The sequence below is a fragment of the Tetrao urogallus genome (genome assembly GCF_951394365.1).
Source record: "Tetrao urogallus genome assembly, chromosome: 5".
NCBI lineage: Eukaryota > Metazoa > Chordata > Aves > Galliformes > Phasianidae > Tetrao > Tetrao urogallus.
This window is the reverse complement of record NC_136818.1, coordinates 57,196,877-57,220,418: the sequence shown is the minus strand read 5'-3', so window position 1 is coordinate 57,220,418 and position 23,542 is coordinate 57,196,877. Positions and strand designations below refer to the sequence as shown.

Below are 23,542 nucleotides of genomic sequence, written 5' to 3'. Positions count from 1 at the left end.
TTGCTTGCGAGTGGAAGGGGAAAAGAGAATGTCACCCTGAGCCTGTTTCTTCTGAGCTGTTGGGTACAGATACGTTTGGCTGTGTGAATGAGTAGGTGGGGATGTGACAATAAGGAAGTGTATTGTGACCTGAATGAGGGAGTCACCCTGTTTTGTTTAAAACAAAGAGTGAGGGCATATTACTGCTTTCAAATCACACATAGAAAATGAAAGCATGGTTTCTGGAATTTTTTTGTTCTTTTAATGTTTGATTTTTTTTTTTTTTTTTCAGGAGTGATTACTTGGATTCTTTCTGGATTAGAATAATTACTAATGCTAAAATCACCTGTGTCTAAATATTTTTGCCCGTTGCATTTTTCCTTTCGGTAGCCTTTCTCTCTCCTTTCTCAGTTTTCATTTTGATTTGGATCATAATATGTTGTCTAATGTGAGTTGTTCTTCCAGATTCTGCAGGAATACGATGGAGGAGTATTCACCAGGAATGCAGAGCACGCTGGAGCCACTCGGTCTGTCAGAGGAGGCCTCTTACCAGTCGTCAGGTAGCAAGAAGTCGGGTGACACAGCTGGAATGAAGGGCTGCTCAAGCATCAGTTGCACTGGAGATGATGCTGGTGTTTTGGGAGCAGAACCGAGGTTGTTGTCCTCAGACCAAGATTCAGCAGCTGCTGACACGAGTGGTGGTGGAGGCCCGACGGAAAGGCAGGAGCAGCAGTGTGCTGCTCTTGACCACAGAGAAGGGCAAGCCTGTAGTGCCAATACCTGCTCTGAAAGAAGGGTGGAAGGCTCCATGGAAACAGGGTCCTTTTCTAGTGAAGAATTTGGACGAAATCCAAAAACTAATCAGACAGAACAATCATTAATAGAACTACTGCAGGAGCTGAGGGAGGAGTCGGACTTTGTGAGAAAATCTAGTGATAAAATCTATTCGGAAAGCCCTTATGACACAGACTGCACAAAGAAGCTTATTTCCACAATACAACAGACTTCTTCACAGGAGGATTTGCTGAAGGAAATAGAATCTGAACTCTTATCTACGGAGTTTTCCAAAGAATGCAAATGCCCAAATGGTGTGAGGAAGGGTGAACATGCCTTGGCTGTGTTTGATAAATGCGTGCAAGATAAATACCTGCAGCAGGAGCAAACTATAAAAAAGTGAGTGTTTCAGTACTCATCAGAAATAGGGAGGTGTATACCAAACAATTTCAGTTGTGTGAATGTGACATTGTGTTAGGAAACAGCTAGTGTTCTGTGAGTTCAAAGTACAGTTAGTGACTTTTAAGAATTTTCTTTAAACGAGGACTTATTTTTACCTATTGTGTTATGTACTTGTAAGGAAAAATATGTGCTTAGATCAAACTTTTACGCCTGCTTACGGAACTGGAAATGAGTGTAATGTTCCTCAAAAGAGACGTTCTTGTAGCATAGTAGGGGAGGACAGCAAAGGGACTGAAAAACAGGTGCAGAGACTCCCAAAAAGTAGAGACAGTGTTCTCTTGTACCTTCCCAGTTAACCTCTGGCAAAGAATGCGAGTGAGCAAGTTGATGACAGGAAGGCTTGGATATGTGTGGTTAGGTGGTCATTAACTGTTGGGGAGGAGTGGGAATCTGAACTGTTGGATGTGTAGATGGTTTTAACTCCAGAAGATGGTAAGTGAACAAGTTAGGTTTAATGTATTTGTTTACAGTAAACTCAAAGGCAGGCCAGAATTTTTCACAGCAGTGGATCACTTACTTACAGACAAATTTCTGTGCAGATAGATGTAATTATTGCATACATACAGTTATCTTCAGTTTCTCTTTCTTTGCCAGCTGTTATCCCTGGAGTAGTGACTTTTAGGGACTTGCTTCAAGGGTGCAGAGCTGCTGTGGAGCACTTAATATATTTGGTTCAGAGGGCATTCTGAGTGGTTGATTTTTGTCCCTTCACTTACGATCAGCAGAAGTTCCTTTAACCTTGTTTTGGAAATAGCCCAGCTGTCTTTTATGATCAGAAGTAGTACATAAGTGAGCAATAGTTGTGTGAATCCCAGTCTGCTTTTAGGATCTGTGATCTTGGAGTAGTCATTACTTCTGAACTGCTTTTTAATCAAAGCTTTCTTTCACTGCTGGTGGTTTTGAAGTCTTTGTAATATTAAGGCCTTGTTTGTTCAAAGATATTTCCTGAAAGGGAAGCTAAAAGCTTAAAGATGAAAGTTTGTATCTAAAGGGATATTTCATTATCTTGTTTGGGTAAATGTACGCCTCTCGCAAATTCATGCAATTAATTTGCTTAGGTCCTTTTGCAGATATCCACTATTCACCTGCATCTTCAGACACTTAAATTCATTTCAGACTTCAGCAATTCTGACAGTCCTACTTCTGAGTTTTGTGTATGACTGCCTTATGTTGCAGTGCTAGAAGCTCAAGCTAAGCATGTTACTGTTGAGGTGTTAGCTTAAACTCAGGCTTCAAACAGCTGCAAGGAAACAAATTGTAGCTAAAAGAATAAACACTTTAGGAATATGAGCATGGACACCATCACTGTTGTATATGGAACAGAGTTCCATTTCTTACCAGCTTCTGAGCTTTGAGGGTCACTGAACAGTTCATGCCAGCTCACAAAGGAATACAGTACCTGTGTTTTCAGACCTTTGACTGGGGGGGGCTGCGTGGTTGGAAGTTGGTGTCTGTGAGTACCTTAAAATATTAACCTTTACACAGCTTGCTGCTGTTTCTGTTAGTTGTGTGGAGGCATCAAATGTCTCGCTTCATCATGGACATTAGCAGCCCCAAAATGCTGGAAGCAAGCAGTTTTCTCACAAGGTGCTGGTTTAAGATTCACCTTTTAGTCTTACTTTAGTCTTTTCATTTTGTAAGAGTTTGGTGGATTTAGTTAATGTTTCTGGCTGTAGTTGCAATGCATTTCCAAATCAGGAAGAAAAAACATGCATCTTAAAATTAAGACAAACAAAGGAAGTAGCATATTTTATTTCTTTTTTTTTCTTTACAGACTGATTAAAGAAAATAAAAAACATCAAGAACTGATTTTGGAAATCTGCTCAGAGAAGGACAACTTGAAGGACGAATTGAAAAAACGGACAGAAACAGAAAAGCAGCACCTTAACATAATTAAACAGGTACAGATAACAAAAGAGAAGTGGCAGATTGTATCCTATATGGTGCCAGCATTTAATAGGATGTATTGGTAGCACAGGGATGAAGTGGGAATGCCCATGCTCAGGCATCCTGAATGTTTTACGAGGGTGAAGCCATTCTTCCACCCATTGAGTATTTACTGGCTAAAAATGCTTTGCATCTTTAAATGGTTTGAGTTCAAAACCTCAGGTTACATGTTCAGTATCTGGAAGTCTTTTGGAGTCAAGAGAGTCCCAGTTTAAGTAAGTTGTGCATACCTTGGCTGTCTGCTAAAGTCAGTGTATGTTTGCTAAAGGCATCTTGTGCATTTTGGCAGAATGGCAAATTCAATCCCTTATCCTAATAAGGTGATTTATTTCTTGCATGTAAACATAAGGGGATCTTATGCAAGTGTTTTATCATGCCTGATTTCTTCATGGTAATCTTAAGTACTGCATCTGCTAATGGAAGTGAGTGAGTGTATTGTCTGTAGTAAATGCTAATAATATGTGGAATATCTATGAAGACTAGAGCATATTAACTATGATCATCATTTTGGTATTAGCCGTTAATGCATACAGATATTTGGTGAGTGAGTGGTTCAGGACCATGACAGACCAAAGAACAAAATGGGTTTTGCATTTTTGTGGCTGGCTTTAGTGCAGGAAGTATCAAAAATACTGCAACAGGTGTCACTGCTTTCTTATAACAAAATTTATGAAGGAGTTAAACTTCTGTTTGGAGTCAGATAAGTAAGATGTGTGACACTGCTTGCTTGGAGGTGATGTCACAAAATAATGGTTTGGAGTGTGATACTTTTATATCGTATCTGAATAGTGACTGGAGCTGTGTGATGTATTGGAGTAAGATTCACTTGAGGTTTTTCTTATTTATGAATTGTGTTTTTAATGTGATATTTCCTGACTTAAGTGTTTCCTGGTAGCTTTCAAGTAAACGAAAGTTTGTCCGTACTCACAACTGCAAGCAAAATGTGTACACTTGTAGATGTGAAATGTTTTCTTGTGCTACGGAATGATCCACTTGCAAAATTGTAGAGCATGTGATCACATTCATTGTGTGGTAACAAATATTGTAGTTTGTTCTTGTCTTTTGTCATAGCTTGGAATTGCACAAAAATGCAGTACTAGCCCTGACAGCTCTACTTTTTTACACCCTTTCCCACAATAAAATAAAAAAGGCAGACTTCAGTGAATGGTCCTGCCTGGAACAAGAGAGTAATCATTAAGGAACAATTGGAGCAACCTTTGGACAGCATTGCAGTTTATGTAGCACTTACCCTTGTGCCCGTGCTGCACTGCTTCCTGTTGTACTGCACTTGTGTGGCTGTGCAGTGGATGTGCTTTGGGAAGTGTTCCAGTTGGCTGTCAGTAATTATTCTGCAGCTGGATCAGGATTCTGATCTAGTTTGCTGGGTGGCTAAAAATACGTGCCAGCACAATGACTAAGTGCCACCTTTGTATTTGCTGAGTTATTTTTCAATGAATTAATTGCTGGTTCAGTTTGGATGCATGACGTCTCTGCTGGCACAGGGTTATGGCACAGGGATATCAACCAAAGAATGGAAGACAAAGTAACTCTGTACAGCAGCCATCTCTGCTGCATCTGCTGTCAATCTTATTTTTTTCTGTAGTAAATCACTGTGCCTCTCGTTTTACTTCATTTGGTGCTGTTTGTCTCACATAAGATGAAAATCTACAACGTTCATGCTTGTACTTCAATACAAAGCTAGATGCTAGTATGGTAACTTGCAGCTTAAAGCACTGCTGAAGATCTGTTGTAGCATATAATTTTCTGTGACTGGTCCTGCCTGTACACAACATGATCAAAGTCTTATTTTCCCTATAATTGTATCATACTATTGTCTTTTAGCTAGAAGCAAGAATAGAAGAGCTTAATAAAGAAGTGAAAGCTAATAAAGACAAACTTGTAGCTCAAGATGCAGCAGCCAAAAATGCTATTCAGCAGTTGCATAAAGAGATGGCCTTTCGAATGGAGCAGGTAATAACTTTTAATTACTGAACATCTCATGGGTGACCTTGATCTTTGTAGGAAACTTGCAGCCTTGATTGTTAAATCAAGTAGTTAAGTAAAAAAAAATCAAAATAGGCACTACTACCATGCAGTTACATATGTATATATGTAATATGTGTACATATATATATATATATATGTATATATACGTATATTTTCTTTATATTTCTTTCTCTATATTTTCTATATATTATATACATATACATTTCTAAATAGCTGTTAATGTTATGGAGTGACTGATGCTTTCTTACAAATGCACACAGCTAGGTGTATGCAGTTCAGCCCTGCAGGGCATCTCATTTTCCTTGCCCGAAAGCTGATCTCAGTTCAAGAGATGGTAAAAGCTCCTAGTGGCTCTTTTTTATCACATAAGTTATCATGAAGTGTTTTTCAGCTTTGTGGTGAAAAGCTCTTATTTTTTGTCTCATGATTTACTGAGAGCTTGGAATTTTTCCCTTCTTAATATTATGCCATGTATTTATTGTATGTTCTAAAGCTCAGTTCCTGATTTTGTTTCTTTAATATGAAGCAGAATTTATTAATGCTGAGGCAGAAGTGAATCCATCTGAAAAAAAAGCCACTGAATTGTTGACATCTGGCAAGAAGACAGGACTGGAACTGTGTTTTTACAGAAGTATTGTTTTTATTACTAAAGCTTGTCAGATACACTACTTCTGAAATAACCAACTGAATTCAAAATTACTAAAATAGAGGTACTTTGCTTGAGGTGTTCAGCTATGAAGCTGCAGCTGCTTAGGTAGGTATTGACTGTTAGGAGTAATTCCAGTTGAATTGGTTGAACTCTTGTCATGCTTAAGTGGGGATCTAATGTTAATCTTTGCAGAATTGGAGCTGTTGAGCTACTTTGTTATGCTCGTCTATTGGATATTTTAGGTATTGCAGTAGTGTCTTATAAAAGGAAAATAAAATGAATCAACCTTGTTTCATATTTAAATATTTTTCAAGGCAAATAAGAAATGTGAAGAAGCACGCCATGAGAAGGAAACAATGGTGATGAAATACGTCCGAGGGGAAAAGGAGTCACTTGACCTCCGAAAGGAAAAGGAGATACTTGAGAGAAGAGTGAGAGATGCAAACAAAGAAATTGAAAAGCACACTAATAAGATTAAGCAGCTTTCTCAGGAAAAAGGAAGATTGCACCAGCTCTTTGAAACTAAGGTGCTCCAAGTGTTGCTGTGTGACTTGAGTGAATGATTAAAAGTACTATCAAACAACCTTATCAACACTAGTTTGCTATTATGCCTGGTAAAACAAGCCTGTTTTCATTTGATTTTACTGTGAAAACCACTTTCTGCTGTAGGAAAGGGAGCAGTAACTGATTTCTTACTGTCGTCTTTTTGCTCGTTTGTATCTTTTTAAAGGCTGTAATGATATTAAATTATTGCAGTCTCTACTGAAGTTTTTCTGTCTGGACTTTATATTTTTTACACTACTAAAAATTGGTGATACAGCAGTAGGATTTCTCAGTCCTGATTCCAGAATATTGACATTCCTTTTTTAGAAGCCAGTAAGATTCCCATCAGCCTCCTGAATTTTCCAGATCTTTCTGTATTGGGTGTCACAACTCTGTTGCATGTGGAAGTCCCTCACATTGATAAATCAGTAGAGTTCATGCTGATTTTGGGTCCTTTTTGAGCAGTTTTACTAAGCACAATTGTTGAGCAAAGAAGGATCTGAAGAATGCAGTGTAATAAAAGCCATAAAAATACATTTGTGAAGCAAAAATTCATTTATCCTTTCTCACAAGTAGGAAATGAGGGCATGGCTTCAGGTTATAAAACAATAAGTATGTTGATAATCCCTCGTAATTACTCTGCAGCCTTACAGGAATTGTGCTGCCCTCACATGGTGCTTCTGTAAACCTTTTTTTGGTAGGTGAACCTGTCACTTCAGAAACAGTTTGAAAGTTTGACTTAATGGCAGATCTGTGGATAAGTCTGTAATAGTGTGGGCCAGTGATGTGCTTCTGCTAAGGTCTTACTTGACACTGACTTAATGATGATGGTTTGACCTGCATTCACATACAGTGCTCACACTGCTCTGCACCCTGATGGTTGTAATGTCATTCATTTTCTATCTGTGGCCTTGTGTAATATATAGCTTTGTGCCTGTTTCCTCATCCTGTTGCCAAAAAAGCAACAAAAAGCCAGCTTAAGGAGATATTTATTTTGTGCTTTGTCTTTAAACAGAATTGTGGCATTAGCGTGTATTAACAGCAATGCAGTGTTACCTTACTACTCAGACTAGAACACTGATGTGTTATGTTTTTTTTGTGCACTAAGGTATCACGAGCATATTGAATTCTGTGCACGGCTTTACAAAGTCCAGACATTGTTAACTGTGCAATTTACCTTCAGCAGGAGTCTTGTTGTGGAAGTACTGGATGATTGAAATATGTAAAATAAAATTGATGAATTTTTTTTAGGATGCTGAAGTCACTCGACTCAACAAAGACATTGAAAAATTGAAAGAGGAAGTCAATTCTCATGTTATCAAAGTAAAATGGGCTCAGAACAAATTAAAAACAGAAATGGATTCTCATAAGGTTGGTGAAGTACTATCATGACATGAAACTGCAGTCAGAGCAGTGTAGTTACTATATGGTTTACTCTTTAGTACTAAAATCTGCTTTAGAATATTTTCTATTTGAACACCTGCAACAAGTTGCAGTAGTGCTCTTGAGTTTATTGATATTGAAGATGAAATGTTGGAAGGGTGTGAGGGGTCTGTGCTGGGGGGAATCGCTTCAATCTGATCATTCTTTTCAAAAGATCATTTTTTAATTTTGACTTTGTATGATAGGTTTAACTCTTTTTGCTTTATTAGTTATGTGATAGATTTAATGTGTTTGTCATCAGAAAATGCATGCAGGCCATTTTTGTGTGCTTTCAGTGCTGGAACAGGCAAAATTAAAGCAATACCTGAATAAAAGCAAAGGGTGTGTGTGTGTGTGTGTTGGTGAGCCGGGGGGAGCTGGACTTCCTGTTTTGATTCATTTCAAACTGAAGTAGATAACTTTTATTATGAGAAATGCTTTTTCTAAATTAAGAACAGATAAGTAAGCTTAACCTTTTTCATTCCTGTTTGCATAGGAATCCAAAGAGCGCCTCAAAGATGCAACAACAAAGTTGACTCAAGCAAAAGAAGAAGCAGATCAGATAAGGAAAAATTGTCAAGAAATGATAAAAACTTATCAAGTAGGTATCTTTCCTTAGGAGGTGAAATTACTGTTTAGGATCTGTTTTGTTTTTTTCTTCCATCTCTGCCTTAAGTTGTAGCAAGAAAGAATGGGAGCTCCATGGGAGCTGCAATGCTGAGATGACCAATCACTGATTTATTTATCAACTTTCCAAGTAAAGCAAAGGGAAAAAGTTTGTCATGCTTGGCATCCAGTCTACGTGAAGGCCTTCCTTCACATGTTCAGAACTGTTTAGATACCTACCTACAGAAGCATGTTCAGTGATGTGAGAAGCTGTCTCTGCTCATAAAGCAGGAAAGGGGAATGTAAAACCATAAAACTGTCCTTGTATCTTCTATCCTTTTAGGAATCAGAAGAAATTAGATCGAATGAATTGGATGCAAAATTCAGAGTAACTAAAGGAGAACTAGAGAAACAAGTGCAGGAGAAATCTGACCACTTGGAGGTAAATATGTGATTTGTGGAGACAAATGTGGACATAGCACAATTGCTAACTTGGTAGTTAAGAAAGCTGCGAGTTTCTAAGATTCTTGCATCTAAGGGATGCCAGGCATCCCCTTCTTGGCCTAGTACTCTATTCCAGGTGTCTGTCTCCAGCCCCCATTTCTGGAGGATGTTTTTTAGATGTTGTCCCAGATGAACTTTCTAAAGACAAAGCTATAGAAAAAGTATGGTATAATGAGAACAAAATAAGTGCTTTTTCATTTATAAACATGAATTTTGCTATAATTTGGAGCACAAATTCGCAGGCAGGATTGTCTTTCTCTGAGTGTTTTGCTAAGAGTAGCTTCTTTTCTCTGTGGCAGCTTGCTGTCCCAGAAGCTAAATTCTCTAATGATTTAATACCTGATCACATGTGCGTATGTCACATTCAGTTAAACAACTGTCTCTTTGCTGTCAACATTTGCCAGGAGTTGTTGAGCTGTTAATCTTGTACAGCTGAAACCAAAATGTGGAATCCTATTTTTGTTCTCAGTTCTTCCTAAGAATCAGGAAACCTTTAGAGTACTTGTTCTTTCTTAAACCATCTGAGCTGTTGTGTTGACCTGCATTGAGCTAGATTTTCTTTGACATCCCAGGAAATGTCATTGTCAGTTTCGATTTCTTAGGCAACATCTCACTCTTTTTTTTTTTTAAAAGGTGCCTCATGCAAAAATAAAAGAACTGGAAGACTTGAAGAGAACGTTTAAAGAAGGCATGGATGAGCTTCGAACTCTGAGAACAAAGGTAGTGTGTGGGATCATAGGGGAGCAAGAGGGAAAATGCTGGCTTTTGAAACAAGACTGTGTTCGATTTGTTAATTGTATTTTTAGTTCTTTGAATAGATGTGATTAGGTACTGACTGGCATGAAACCAGAAGTACATAACTGTGGCTGTGTGGCCTTTATTGGTGGCTGCTGGCCCACAGTAAGTTTTGTTTCATGGTATGCACCTCATTAGACTGAGAAGGTACAAGAAACATTTAATTGAGATCTCCTGAAGGTGGTCTGTGAGTTGTCTTGCTGGTCCCTCAAACTAGAGATCAGAGGGGCCTTAGAAAGAGGGGGTTTGGATTTGTAATTGGGGAATGCTGTCTTTGAATGCACTAGTCTTGTAAGTTTGAGCTTCTGAATAAGACTAATGTTAGTCTCACTTGTTTAATTTGATGTTGTTTGCATCAAATTTTGTGTATTTTTCTATCTGTATTTTGTATTTAAAAAAAAAAAGGTATTGTTGTTCTGATCTGCCTGGAATCATGAAAAGTAATGTGGGAGTTTTGTACAAAAACCCAGACATCTGATCAAAATAATTCAGCTTCAAAGCTTGGGAAAATTTTGTTTTTTTCTGTTTAGGTGAAGTGTCTAGAGGATGAGCGTTTAAGAACAGAAGATGAATTATCCAAGTATAAAGAAATCATTAATAGACAGAAAACTGAAATTCAGAGTTTACTGGACAGAGTTAAAACTGTAGATCGTCTGCAGGATCAGCATCAGAGGTACAGATATGAACTTCTAGGAATGATGGGACTGATTTTTTGGGAAATGGGAAGTTACTTATTGAAATGATGATGCGTTTTGAAGCATCCATGATGTGGAATATCATCTTAAATGTTTGTTTAATGTAATCAATATTGCTAGTAATAGAACATCTGTAGTCTCTTTAGAAGACAGGTGAGTTTAGACTCATCCCTTGGAAGCTTTTGTTTCAGTATGCTGTCTAGGAAGTTCTGTCATGTAGGAGCATGCTTAGTGCTTGCTTTTTTGGAAGACTAGGGAAAGTAAGAACTAAACTGGAAAGATCCATTGCTTCAAAAATGTGCTGGGTGAATTAAAGTATTTAACAGCTTCATGCCTGGCAGATACTTTGCAGACAGTAAGGAGCATTTGTGTTTATGGTGGGTTAGTATTAGTTGTGCTGTGTAGAAGTTTGCTCACTTAAAAGTATAAGAAACAAAGAGTTCATGGACAGTTGGGGAGTTTCTGTGTGCATGTGTGTTTCTGTATGAGTCGTGTTAACTAGAATGCGGAAATGCTTTCTGCTTCATTGATTCTCAGTAAGTAAAATAGCTGTTGGATAAACAGAACCACTCACATGTCCCTCCAGTACTTCTAAGGAGTTCTTACTTGTCATTGAAAAGTCCTTCAGCAATATATGTTCTCCTCAGGTTTAGAGAATGAAGCATTTTCCATTTGCTCTGTGCTGGTCAGCTGTGCTAGCACGCTCATCAGCCTTCCTTTCTAAGGTAGAATGCATTCCATTAGAGACAGCTGAACCTTACACTTCAATCAGAAGTGCAGAAAGAATCAAAATAAGCTTGGTGATCAGTGAGAAAACTGCAAACGTTTTTTTCCAGTTATCTTTTCTCAGTAATTCAGATGTCCTTGTAAATGACTCTTTTTCTGTTAAGTTAGGATATTTAAAAGCAAACTTTTGATCCAATGTCTGCAGTGCTCATTGCTGCTATATAATTTTTATCCAATCTTTTATTTCTCTCTTAAAATGAGCTAAACATGTTTTCGTTATTCTCTAGAATGTTTAATAAAGTTGTGGAATCTCAACAAGAGATTGAAAACTTCAGTCAGTAAATGCCTGTTATTTCTGAAACGGAAATCCTGGAATCTGGAGCTTAGTTTTTCTTACTGTTGCTTAGAATAAATAACTACCTGTCATCGTCTGGAAGGAGCTTTGTCTTAATTCATGTAAACTCTCATCTCTTTTTTTCTAATGAGAAAAGGATTGTCAGAGCAGGTTTCCTTCTTTTAGAGAAAACTGAAAGGAGACTTGTGTAAAAAGATAGCATAAAGTGGATGTTCAGCTATTTTTTGTGCATTGCAGGAAGTATTAAAATATTTGGAGTTTTGCAGGAAAGATTATTTTAGGAGTCCCTTAGACCATCCTGAGATATGTAAACATTTAATTTTTTATTTCAACCCTGACTGGTAGGTGTAGAAATGCCTCTCATCATAATGAAAGAATGTATTTTGAAAAGCAAAGCATGAGCATATTGGATTTGCAGGCCTTTCTCTTACCTGCAGTACTGCTTCTGAGGATTTTGTTTAGACATGCTGTACAGGGCACAGTGAGCAGAGAGGTTGCCTTCCTTGAGGATGCCACTGGCTACAGCCTTAACATGAGATACAGTTTTCTGTGTTACTTCATCATTGCATCACATCATGAAATGTGGAATCCGTGAACTCTTTTGGTATTTAAAAGCACCCAGTGATATGCCAGGGTCATTCATTGTTTTTTTCCCTTACTTGGTCTCAAATGCTTTTATTTCAGTAAGGTTTCATATCTGATGACTTCAAGCTCAGTTTTCCCTAATAAAATGCAATTGTTTTGACAGAGATGAACAAGATATCAGTGCTTTAAAGGAAGAAGTAGATGGTCTCAATTCTCTTATTGCTGATCTCCAGAAGGACATTGAAGGTAGTCGGAAAAGAGAATCTGAGCTATTGATATTCACTGAAAAATTAACCAGTAAGAATGCACAGCTTCAGTCTGAAAACAATTCCTTACAGAGCCAATTGGATAAGCTTTCTTACAGCGAAAGAGAGCTGCAGAATCAGCTGGAATGTGTTCAGCAGGCTAAAGATGATTTGGTGAGTATAGCATGCAGCTTGTTTTCTGCCCTACTGAGATGTCTGGAGGACATGAATTCCACCTTTCCTTTCCCAAACTCAAGTTCTTGAGTTTGCCAATCTGGAGAGGAAAGAAATGCCAAAGTACACTGGGCTTAAATGAGGTGAGGGTGTTTCTGTGTTGCTCAATTTGTCTTGGAGGGCAGAGATCTCTGTGCAGCTGTCATTGGAACAATCAAAAGCTTGTAATTCACGTGTGAAATTTATTACTGCAAACTGTTTTTTAGGTCATCTTTGAAAAATGTGAGGTGAACATCACTTATAATGAACGTTTTCAAAAAGAAATTAATGTAACTGCACTGTACAGCTCTACATAGTTCTGTGCTGCATTGTATACATGTTTTAGAGTTCAGGATTCTCTTACTGCAGCATTGCACTGTTGTGTATTCATTTGCAGAGTTAGTGTTTAGTAAATTTTAAATGCAAGAGATTATGAGGTAAAAAGTGCTTTTTTTTTTTTTTTTTTTTTTGCTTGTGACCTATAATTTCAGACCACCAAGTTGCAGAAGGAGGAGGATCAACGAAAGCTAGAAGTTGAGATGCTACAGGCTCAGCTAGCTTCAGAGCAGAAAGAACTCACAGCACTGAAGACCCATGTGGATGAACTGAAAGATGAATTGACTACACAGAAGCGCAAGCATGCAGCAAATCTGAAAGATCTCACAAAACAGCTTCAGCTAGGTTAAAATTATTTTCAGATACAATGAGCCAGCCTAGTCTGTAAGCCCCTTTGCAGGGTCTTGTGGAGATTAGAGTCATGTCAGTATTTGTATTGAGTGCACTCCTTTAAGATCTTCCTGTCTCTAAAGAGGATGAGAATGAGTGAGCAAGTTAGATTTGGGGGAAAGTGCATTTGGAGTGAACAGCACTTAGTGTCAGTTGTCAGTCTTATTAGTTAAAACTAATAACTTCGGCTTATTCATAATGGGCTTATTCATAAAATGAAAATTTTATCTCAAGAGAGTTTGCTCTTTGTTACCCTGTGTGTCACTAGCTGAATGTCACTGTGGGGTGCATAAGGATCCTCATCATTGGATGAGCATATTCAGAAATTGCTAGAAGTCTTCTCCTGGCTGTATCAGGAATTACTGCCGAGGGGTAATGTGTAGTGTATTAAACAGAGCACTTCAGTTGATAAAGAAGGATGTAGAAAGCCCAGTTGTTGTTTTTTTTTTTCCAATAAACGGAAATAATTACTTGATAGTTGGTAAGCTCTGAATGCAGATAGCTTTGAATACATTCAAATCTGTTTGAAAGGGAAAAACCTCCTACTGGCGTTTTGCAAGAGAAGTTATTTGTCTCTTTTTTTGTATGAATATGAACAGCTGTGCACTTTCCCTTTTCATCCCTATTGAATGAGTGGTGCTTCTGGCACAAGCACTACTTTCAGCTCCCAGTAGTGATAGTCATGAGATCCTAAAACAGAGCTGCCATTCTGTCATTCAGCAATTATGAAAGAGGTAAAATCAAATCTAAGTCATCTTGGTCTGAATTAATTTTCTGTGACATTCCCCTGTGTCTACAAACTGCTGTGGTGTATTGGGGATCTTAGTGGATGTTGCATTCAGGTACTTCATGCCTAGGGGAAGGGAGAGAAGGAGGGCAGTTGTTTTGCAGGTGGTGGTTCTCCCATGCCCCCACGTAGCTTTTAGTTGCTACCTTTAAGTGGTCAAGCCAAGTGAAATTATTGCAGGTTACAAAGGATTAGAGTGTTTGTTGTATCATACTGTGGTTCTTGATTTTTAATCTCCTGTTGGTAACCATAATTTCATTATACTTTTAGCACGGAGGAAATTGGATCAGATTGAAAATGGTAATTATGACAAAGAAGTCAGCAGCATGGGGAGCCGTTCCAGTTCATCAGGTAATACGACAAATAACGGGGCTGCCACAGCAATCCTTTCATCTTAATAAGGTTGCCATGGTGTGCTGCCATGAGCTTTTGTTCTTTCTGTGGTTTGTGCATATGTGATGTGTGGGCAATCTCCCACTAGAGCTGACAAAATAGCCTTCAAACACCAAAATGCACGTGGCTGAATGCAGTTAAGGGTTCTTATTTCATGAAGCTTGATGTTTATATGTTTTGGATCTTCTTAAGCACCTGACTTTGCTTTTATGTTTGGAGGAAGCTCAGAGCTCTCCAGTTTGTAGAGGACCCTATTAAGTGCAGCCAGGGACAAAACAAAAATTTGCAGCAGCTTTCAGCAGTGTTTAACTGCCCTGTTGACAGTTGTAACTGTGTAAATGATAAAATCAATTAGCATGTTTAGAAGCGTCAGCGTATTTGTGTAAAATTCATGACTTTCTATCCAGTTAGCAGTGAAACAGTTATCTTTAGTGCTGAAAACAACATCTGTTTTCTTCCTCAATAGATGAGGGTTTTAAGTTGAGTTATGTCTGCCGAATTATTGTGTGATCTTGCTGTATAAGAGAGAGATACTTAGAGAGTTGAACAGAAAGCAAAAAATATTTCAGTCTCTAAGTGATCAGTGCTGCAGACTATTTGTAATGTACGTCTCTGGTCGTTCTGTAGACAGTTCTCATGGTTGTAAGTTTAGTGGGCTCTAGAGGAAATCTGTTTAACATCAGTTCAATCTTGTGTAAAGCAGTATTAATGAATATGAAGGTACTTCTACAAAAGTGTTACCAAAATAAACTCAGTTACACTGATGGGACTGTGCCTATATTAGGGGACTACGCTGCTGTTTCAGCTTGCATTTAAATGGTATAAATACTACTTACATAAAAACCTGCTCACATGGAAGGGAAACCAGCATTCTGAAGAAAACAGGCTATTGAAACGTAATGAATGCATTGCACTGGTGAAGTTCTGTTTTACCTAGGTTAGAAATAAAAAGAGCTTCTAAAATTGGGATGTGTTGGCAGGGTCCCTTAATGCACGCAGCGGCAATGAGGATCGGTCTCCGGAGAATACTGGATCTTCAGTGGCTGTGGATAGCTTCCCAGAGGTGGACAAGTCTGTCTTGGTCGAAAGAATTCTGAGGCTACAGAAAGCACATGCTCGAAAAAATGAGAAGATGGAGTTTATGGAGGATCACATTAAACACCTAGTGGAGGAAATCAGGAAAAAAACCAAGTATGTTCTGAGTTTGGTTTATAAAGTTTTCAGTATTGAGTATGCATAAACTGTTGTGTATGTGAGACTCTTTTTTTCTTTAAGAGTTCTTAGTGTAGTTTTGGTATTGTCAGCTTTTGTTGAAATGATGTGGGAAGTCATGACTTGAACGAACAGTGATGCTTCAATGGCTGTTCCAACAAATGAGTCCAACTGTGGGTGCTGGCTGAAAAATGAAAAGAAGAAAAGGTTGCTCCCCAGGCTGTCTTGTACTTTGTTCTCTTATGGATTAATGTCATGTAGCTCTCAGTAGCAACTGAGAACTGACAGTAGTGCTGCAAATCGTTCTCCAGAAACTTGAGTCAGGCAGAAATAAAGTATGTGGTTGGAGTTGTTGCTAGAAAAGTTGGTTTAAACAACTCTTTCATGTATGAGATCTCTGAGCAGTTTTGTGTACAGGTCATTAATGTTCTACTGTCCTTCCTCTAGCTCTCAAGGCTTACTTATTTGAGTTTCAGCATGTGTTGCTACACTAATGAAATATATCTTTCCTGTGAGCTGAGGGAGATGGTTTCTGTGGGATCATGAAATCATCTTAAAATTGAAGACTGTTGTCATGTTTCATGAGACAAGTTCAGTTGCTCATCTTTCAGGATAAGTGGTGTTTTCTAACAGGTCATTCTATCTTTCAGAATCAAAGAAAAGTAGATGGGGCATCTTTTAGTCCTTTTATTTTTGGCTGCAGTAGTATATTATTTTCTCAAAGTACTTCTAAGTACGTATAACTTGCACACTGTAGTGACATGACTATATACCACAGGTGATAGATTTTCTGCTGCCATAGGAGTTGCAGGACTTGATTGCCTTTTCAGTAATACAGTTCTGATTGAAAATTATTGTATGTCAGGATTCTGAAGTTAGTTTGGTGTCTGCCTTTTCTCTACCTTCTAATGCCATGATGTCTTCTTTATTTTTTGCTCAGAATTATTCAGAGTTACATTTTGCGGGAAGAAGCTGGCGCACTGTCCTCAGAGGCATCTGACTTCAACAAAGTACACTTGAGTAGGCGGGGAGGAATTATGGCATCTCTGTATACATCTCATCCTGCAGATAGTGGTCTCACGTTAGAACTTTCCTTAGAGATAAACAGAAAGCTGCAAGCTGTGTTAGAAGATACATTACTGAAGAATATTACACTAAAAGTGAGTATCTGTCTCTTTTGTTTTGCGAGTTCTTGTGGTTCTGAAGTAATCTCTTTGAAGAGATGCGTGCTATTGAAGGAGGAGGCTTTTTGGATGTCAGATCGGTGTGAATTGTGACACTGATAGCACTGGGTTAATCTAAGAGCGCTGTAACTTGAAGTACTGCTACCTCCCTGTGACTCCTGTCATGCTGCACTGGTGAGCTGGTTCTCAGCAGTAAATGTTGGCTGCGTGTGCGTTCTGTGGAGAAGGGGTTGTGCATGTTCTCCCCAGCTGTGCAGAGCTTGTGGCGTGGGCTCCACCTGCCAGGCTGTGTGCCAGGCACTGGGTACCACACTGAGCTGGGGCAGCACGTCTGCTGTGAAGGGATGGGAGGCTGAAAAGAGTTGTGTAGGCTGCCAGGTGAACTGCAGTGTTCTGTAGAAGCTGGAGATCTCTTTCAGTAATTGTCATTCTTGAACACTGTACATTTTAGAGGCAGCCTGTAGAATCTTAGTAACCATAACAAAGGCTTGCTCAGAGGTTTGCATCTTTAATTGAAATGCGTTTGGTTTTCTCTACCTTTCTAATCATTTGCATTTGTTCTGAGTACTTGTAAGTGTTGGGGGTTGGACTCGATGATCTCAGGAGGTCCCTTCCAACCCCTACAGTTCTGTGTGATTCAAGTGTCAATCTGCTGACATAATTATTTTAACTTGTTAGTGTATGTGCTGATATTACTTGTTTTCTCTCTGTAAGTTAACCTACTCTTTTTTTTCCCCTAAGGAAAACCTTCAAACCCTAGGAACAGAAATAGAACGGCTTATTAAACACAAGCATGAACTGGAACAGAAAATCAAACAGACATAACTAAAGCTTCTGTGGAATAACTGGCGTGAAGATGCAGAAAAGGCAGGTGCTACAGACCACTATTTTTTAACGTTTTTCCTGAAATTTGATTGCCTGCCAGCACAAGCAGTATTTTGTGTACACAGCCTTTAGTCATGCAGGCTGTCCTTACTTTGAGAGATCTGCAGGCATCTGTGTAGTTCTGTCTACTCAGTACCAGCCTGAGGTGTTGCTGAGTTTTACTGACACTATGTTGATCTAAAACTTCCATTTGGAATGACATACAGACGCTTTGCAGTGCATACTGTGTTTTGAGTGAGTTGCAGTGAGACTTTCATTTCTGCTGTGTAATTAATCAGTCTCTTAATGATGGAGCTTGAAAAAATAAACCAATTATGTTTTAAATGCTGTCGAACATATCCAATGTTACTGAGCTTTAAGGGCTTTCAGACGTTATTTCTTGCATATTAATTCTGATGTTTAGGTTGATGAAGAGCTTTTGACAAATGCATGGAAAAATGCTTTGTCACAAATTGTTTTTTTGAGTGATGATCATGATATTGTTTATTTTCTGTATTGGATTAACATTCAGCTAATAGATTTCTTTATTGAAAGGAAGTGAAACAACAGTAAAATTAAGGGTTCGAAAGACTTCTTGATGCAGTTGTTGAGTGTGTGTAACGTAAACATCAATTCAATAAATCCTGTAACCCCTGATCTTTAGATATATAGATCTAAAGAAGTTCTCAGATAATTGTCAAAAGTTCTCCAGCATTCTGTGTATTTAACAGCATTTTAAAAGAGTTCAGCTGCCCACTGTTACATTGTGATTGCATCTGTTTTCAGACCAAGAAAAAAAGCTTTTTTTCAAATAGAAGCTTACTGAGTTTTCTCATTACATATGGATAGACCAGCCAGTGAAAGTGATGGTAAGAAGTGGAACCTAGAACTTGTGGGATTTTTGTCTGTTGATTGAACTGTAAAAATGGCATAGAAATGATGTGACTCCTTAATTTTACTGTTGTGAAGAATTAGGTGGTCAGTGTGGCATGAACTGAGAATGGTTTAATTGTTGGTGTTTGAGATGGTGATAGTAGAAGAGGAACAAGGTGACAAGGTTCTAGTTTCACAACAACATATTCACATTTTAATTCCAGGGTAAGTAATCTACAGAATCTGAAGTGTCTATTCCAGCAGTGGATGCACTATTGGTGCACTTACTGCCTTTTGACCAAAACATATTGACCAGTTCACGCTGTAAATACATATTTTGTTTTTTTTTTTCTTAATTACTTGAACTTCCTATTATGGAAAAAAGGTTGTGTACACTTACATGCTACAGCATTCAAATGCTCTAGCTATTTGAATTAGGGCACTTTGGAGGGGGGGAAATCTGTCTTACTCTATGTACAGTTTACATCATATACAAAACAAGGGCTTGAATCCTGCAGCGTACAGGGAGGGGAGCTTATGAAAGCATCTCATGTGCCACTGAGTCACTTGAGTGTTGTTGTAATGAGCCAAATTGAGCAGAAGGGTCATGTTTAGTGTGAGTAGATGGTACAGGATAGTGAGGCTTCCTGTTCATTTCAAAGATAGGCATTTCTGAAAGTGCTTGCAGGTTCAAGACCCACTTTGTGGTCCAGAGAGCTTCAAGGGTCTTTGGATAGCTGGTCCTTTCACTGTCAGTGGATTTCATTTAGAAATGAGGGAGTGGAAACCAATGATTTAGATTCTCATGAGCTTTGGAAAAACTGTGACCCGTTAATCTGGGTGGGTTTTTATGCATACATATATATTTTTTTAAACTCCTGAGAGCAATGGTTGTGCAAAGTGCTAGGGAATTTTTACCAGCACAGTCATGGGACTACCTCTGCTTTACCGTTGCTTAAGTGATGTGGAGAGGAAAATTCCTGGCTCTGCTGGGAGAGGCTTGTCACCAACTTCTGGGAAGCTGACATCTAATCCTGAGCAAACATTATGCAGTTGGTCTCAGCTGAACTAGACCTTCTGCTGAAGGAAAGGATCTTGAAAGATTAACCTGCATGTCAAGACATAGCTTAGCTCTCATATATTTGCATTTTTGTGCTCTAATGTACCAGATCTCTGGATATTTTCAGGTCTTCAGCTGAATGACTCCAGTATTTTAGATACCGTGTTAATACTGTAATCATTTAATGTGTGTTCTTCAGGTGTAAAATGTGAATGAAGGAGAGGTGTGGTGCAGATGGAACAAGTGCAATGACATTGTGGAAATTTTTATTTCTTTTCGGCATGGTTGTTTCTCCTTTTAAGTTATTTGAGAAGCCTAGCTAGTTGTCCTTCTAAATGCTGCTTTCTTTCTGTAGCACTAGTAACTTTCCAGAGTTTTTTTCCCTTTGTCGTGGAGACACAGAGCAGCCTAAATTTCACTCCATGTACTGTGTTGAGTACGGTATTCACATGGACCAAAGGCATCTTCTAGAAGCTTTATTTTAAACATACCTGTTAGAGATAGAAATTTCATCAACTTCACACATTGGCAAGTGATTCTATATACAGTAAGTCCAGAATATGATGAATACATGATGGAGTCAGCCAGCAACTTTGCTAAATGATGTTGCTCATTCCTGAGAGCCAGTGGTGTGTTAATCCACGTGGATGTTGTCAGGCCTTTTATTTTGGTGGGGTAAATTACCAGCAGTGTAATATTGCTCAACACACATCACAAGAACATGTCTGAAAGGGTGTGTTTCTGTGGTTCACACAGGTGAACAGCAGTGGGTGCAAGGCTTGTTTCATTACGTTTCACTTGTACTTTTTGGGATGCTATTTATATCATGAGCCAGACATAGAAAACTGTCCTCAGCTTAAATAAATTTTGCTGATGAACCAATGAGCCAATTTTGAAGACAGCCTGGAGCAGTTAGCTTACATATCTGTCACTGAAATTCAGCGTCCATTAGATGTGTGATTGCCACAGGCTTCATCTGAAAGTTCCAAGCTGGTGGCTTTTTGTATCCTACTGGTTGAAACAGCTTTTCCTAAATACTCAGGGTGCTCCTTTAATTGAAACATCACACATCCAGATGTTCTTAGAGGCCCTACAGGAGAGCTGCTGATGCTTTCTACCCTCTAAAATCCCGCACTGTTGTCTAAAGCTACATCCTATATACTGGACAACACCATTTTGTGCTGTAGAAATCATTTCAGTCTCCAGAATGCAATGGAGATCAATTTCTTCCTCAGATAAGCTCTTCACTTAAAAAATCTTCACTTTTTGCTGGCAACACCATTGCTAACTCCAGCTACTGAAACAAAAATGTACACTTCTGAAATAGTTTTCATTACAAGATTTTAGTTCTTAGCTGCAAATTAAGCAGTAGCAGATTTCTGGCTTCCACCGAACTGAGTGTAAGGTGAGCCCGTATGCTGCAGGGAACGGTTCAGAGCTCAAAGCCTGACACATCCTATAGGAATGTACGGACTTGGGTCCTTCTGGCTGAGCAACTGTGATGGGAAATGCCAACGGTAGGTGGCACTAGAAATCAGATTTACCGCGTCTCCACAGCCACCTGGAACCTGTCAGAGGGCAGGCAGCTGAGCTGCAGAGGAGGGAGTTGGGTGGCATTGAAAGCTGTTCTAAGATGGATGGCGTTTCTTTCCCATTTTCATGTTCTAACAAACTATGTTAAATCTTCCAATATGTATACGTATGTTGTCTGAGCATACAGAGTGTCTATTGATTAAATTTTGTAGATACTTGCTTCTGTATAAAGTTTTTGAAAATATCACTATATATTCTGTATATACTGTACTTTGAAATAATAAACATACACACGCGTGAAAGTTGACTTTGAATCTGTGGTTTGTGCCATTGCCTACGTGCTGCTGCCCACCTCTGGGCTGTGCAGGTTCCTGCTGGACTTCTCTATTGCACTGCCTGAACAAGAGGTGGCAGTGCCTCGTTGCTCTATGTCTCAGGTACTGCCAGCCAGGCTAACAGTGAGGCCAGGAGTAGAGCTGCACACCTCTCACACATCGTGCTTCATCTCTAGGAAGCTGAACTGGGACTTTTCCATCCTGAAGGCAGGTGAAAGGCGTGCTGTAGCTATACTGCTTGAGTTATCAATTCCAGTAACTGATCGTAGTGCTGGATCTTCTTTTTTCCTTGTGTAATGCAAATTCACAGAACAACAGAATCACAGAATTGTAGGGGTTGGAAGGGACCTCCAGAGATCATCGAGTCCAACCCCCTGCCAAAGCAGGTTCCCTACAGCAGGTCACACAGGTAGGCATCCAGGCAGGTCTTGAACATCTCCAGAGAAGGAGACTCCACCACCTCCCTGAATAATACAGAGCAGCAAACATGGTACTATGGCTAAGACTGTGGCACTATAGTCTTAGCATCAAAGGACAATTCCCTCTGTAACAGCTCTACATCTGAAGTACCATGTTTGCTGCTCTGTATTATTCAGTTACACAGATGGAACATGTATTTTAGTCATTGCTGTTTTTAAAACAATGCTTTGAGACTAGGGGCTGTTCATTGTGGCCATGCTTATATTAAAATATAAGCCCAAGAATCAGATTTGTATAGTCTGTCCTGCCTTTGCAAACTGGTTGCATGAAGACTGAGAAAAAGGAAGACCAAGAAGGGGATAGTTTACAGAGTTTATTCTAATACTTCATGTGGAACATTAAGTGAGACGAGGTCTTTTCAGTTAAAATTTAATGGCAAATTACCACTGACTTCTCAGGAGTAGGCTAAGGGTTCCCTTATAATTTCTGGTTGCTGTTATTTGTATTGCCCTTTGCTAGAATTATTTTGTGATTTTCTGTCTCATTTTCTACCTTCTTTCATTGGGAGCAGTTCTAGCTGACAGATGGGACCAAAACTCAGGATTTATTTGTACTCCCAAATACTTAACAGTGCTATTTGGAAACAGCCTGAAGCAAAACCTCCTCCTATACAAGTCTTGGGCTTGGTGGTATTTGTAAGTATTTGTAAGTTTGTTAGCAAAGTGTCTTCTCACTTCTATTTCAGACCAGCACAACTGTATTTGCACAAGAAGGTTTCCCATGGCACAGCCGCCTTAGGTACTGAAGCCCTCAAGGATGACAGTCTGATACTGGAGCTATTGGGTGATAAATCCACAACCCAATGCTGGCAGTCTGCTTCTCTAGCCAACTGTGAAAGAGGAAATCAATGCTTCTCTTTTTTTTCTCCCTGCCTTATTTTAAGGGCTTTTTTTTTTTAATAGGCATGATTGGGGTTTTGTTGTGGATATTTTTTTTAGGCTATTTTGCATTAAACCACAGTGGATCTGTGCCAGATTTTGCAAGATTTTTGCATGTGTGAAGTAACCCCCATCAGAGTGAGCACCGATGAACAAGTTCTCAACTGCTGCGTATAAATTTGCCATTGGATTTGTTTATGGCTGTTCTGCTCTGGTGAATGCTCTGTGAGCAGGAGAACTCTGGCCTTCAGGTGTTACCCACTGATCTCAGGGCTGCCGTAATGCCTAAGTGAAGCACTGCTCTGGCTGACAGGCTGAACTAATACTGGTCTGAATGCCTGTGGGCTACCTAAGAAGTTTCTATTTAAAAAATAATCCTCTGGGTGTGGAATGAGGAAAAGCAGCACGTGAAAGCCCTGAAAAGTGTGTGACTTCTAACAAAATGCTGGTGTTTTGACACAAGAAAGGTGAGCACAGCCTTGAAGGCACAGCCTTTCCCTTTGGGTTCGCTGGTACTTCCTTCAGTACCGCCCTGGGCTGTCTAACAGCAGGCGTTCAAGAACAGGAGCTGCCTTTGAAGATGGAGATGGCTTGAAGCAAGGTGTGAATTTAGGGCAATGTTTTTCAAGCTGCGATCTGTAAGAGGCAGCTGATCTGATTTCAGAGTGGCTTCATGCCTGGCTGCTTGATGGTTCTCACATCACTGCTGG

The 23,542-nt window shown here is 39.1% G+C and overlaps 1 protein-coding gene across 1 annotated transcript; it reads left to right on the top strand.

Annotated features, from left to right (window-relative positions):
• Window positions 1-460: 460 nt before the first annotated feature.
• Window positions 461-17,634, top strand: CCDC186 (coiled-coil domain containing 186; the record flags this gene model as incomplete). Its single annotated transcript, XM_079536124.1, has 15 exons — window positions 461-1,152; window positions 2,990-3,116; window positions 5,005-5,133; window positions 6,133-6,345; window positions 7,613-7,732; window positions 8,280-8,384; window positions 8,733-8,831; window positions 9,527-9,613; window positions 10,219-10,361; window positions 12,213-12,468; window positions 12,999-13,188; window positions 14,291-14,371; window positions 15,394-15,604; window positions 16,566-16,785; window positions 17,551-17,634. 15 exons carry the CDS (start codon window positions 461-463, stop codon window positions 17,632-17,634), a joined length of 2,757 nt encoding a protein of 918 aa, XP_079392250.1.
• Between the last annotated feature and the right edge of the window lie 5,908 nt (window positions 17,635-23,542).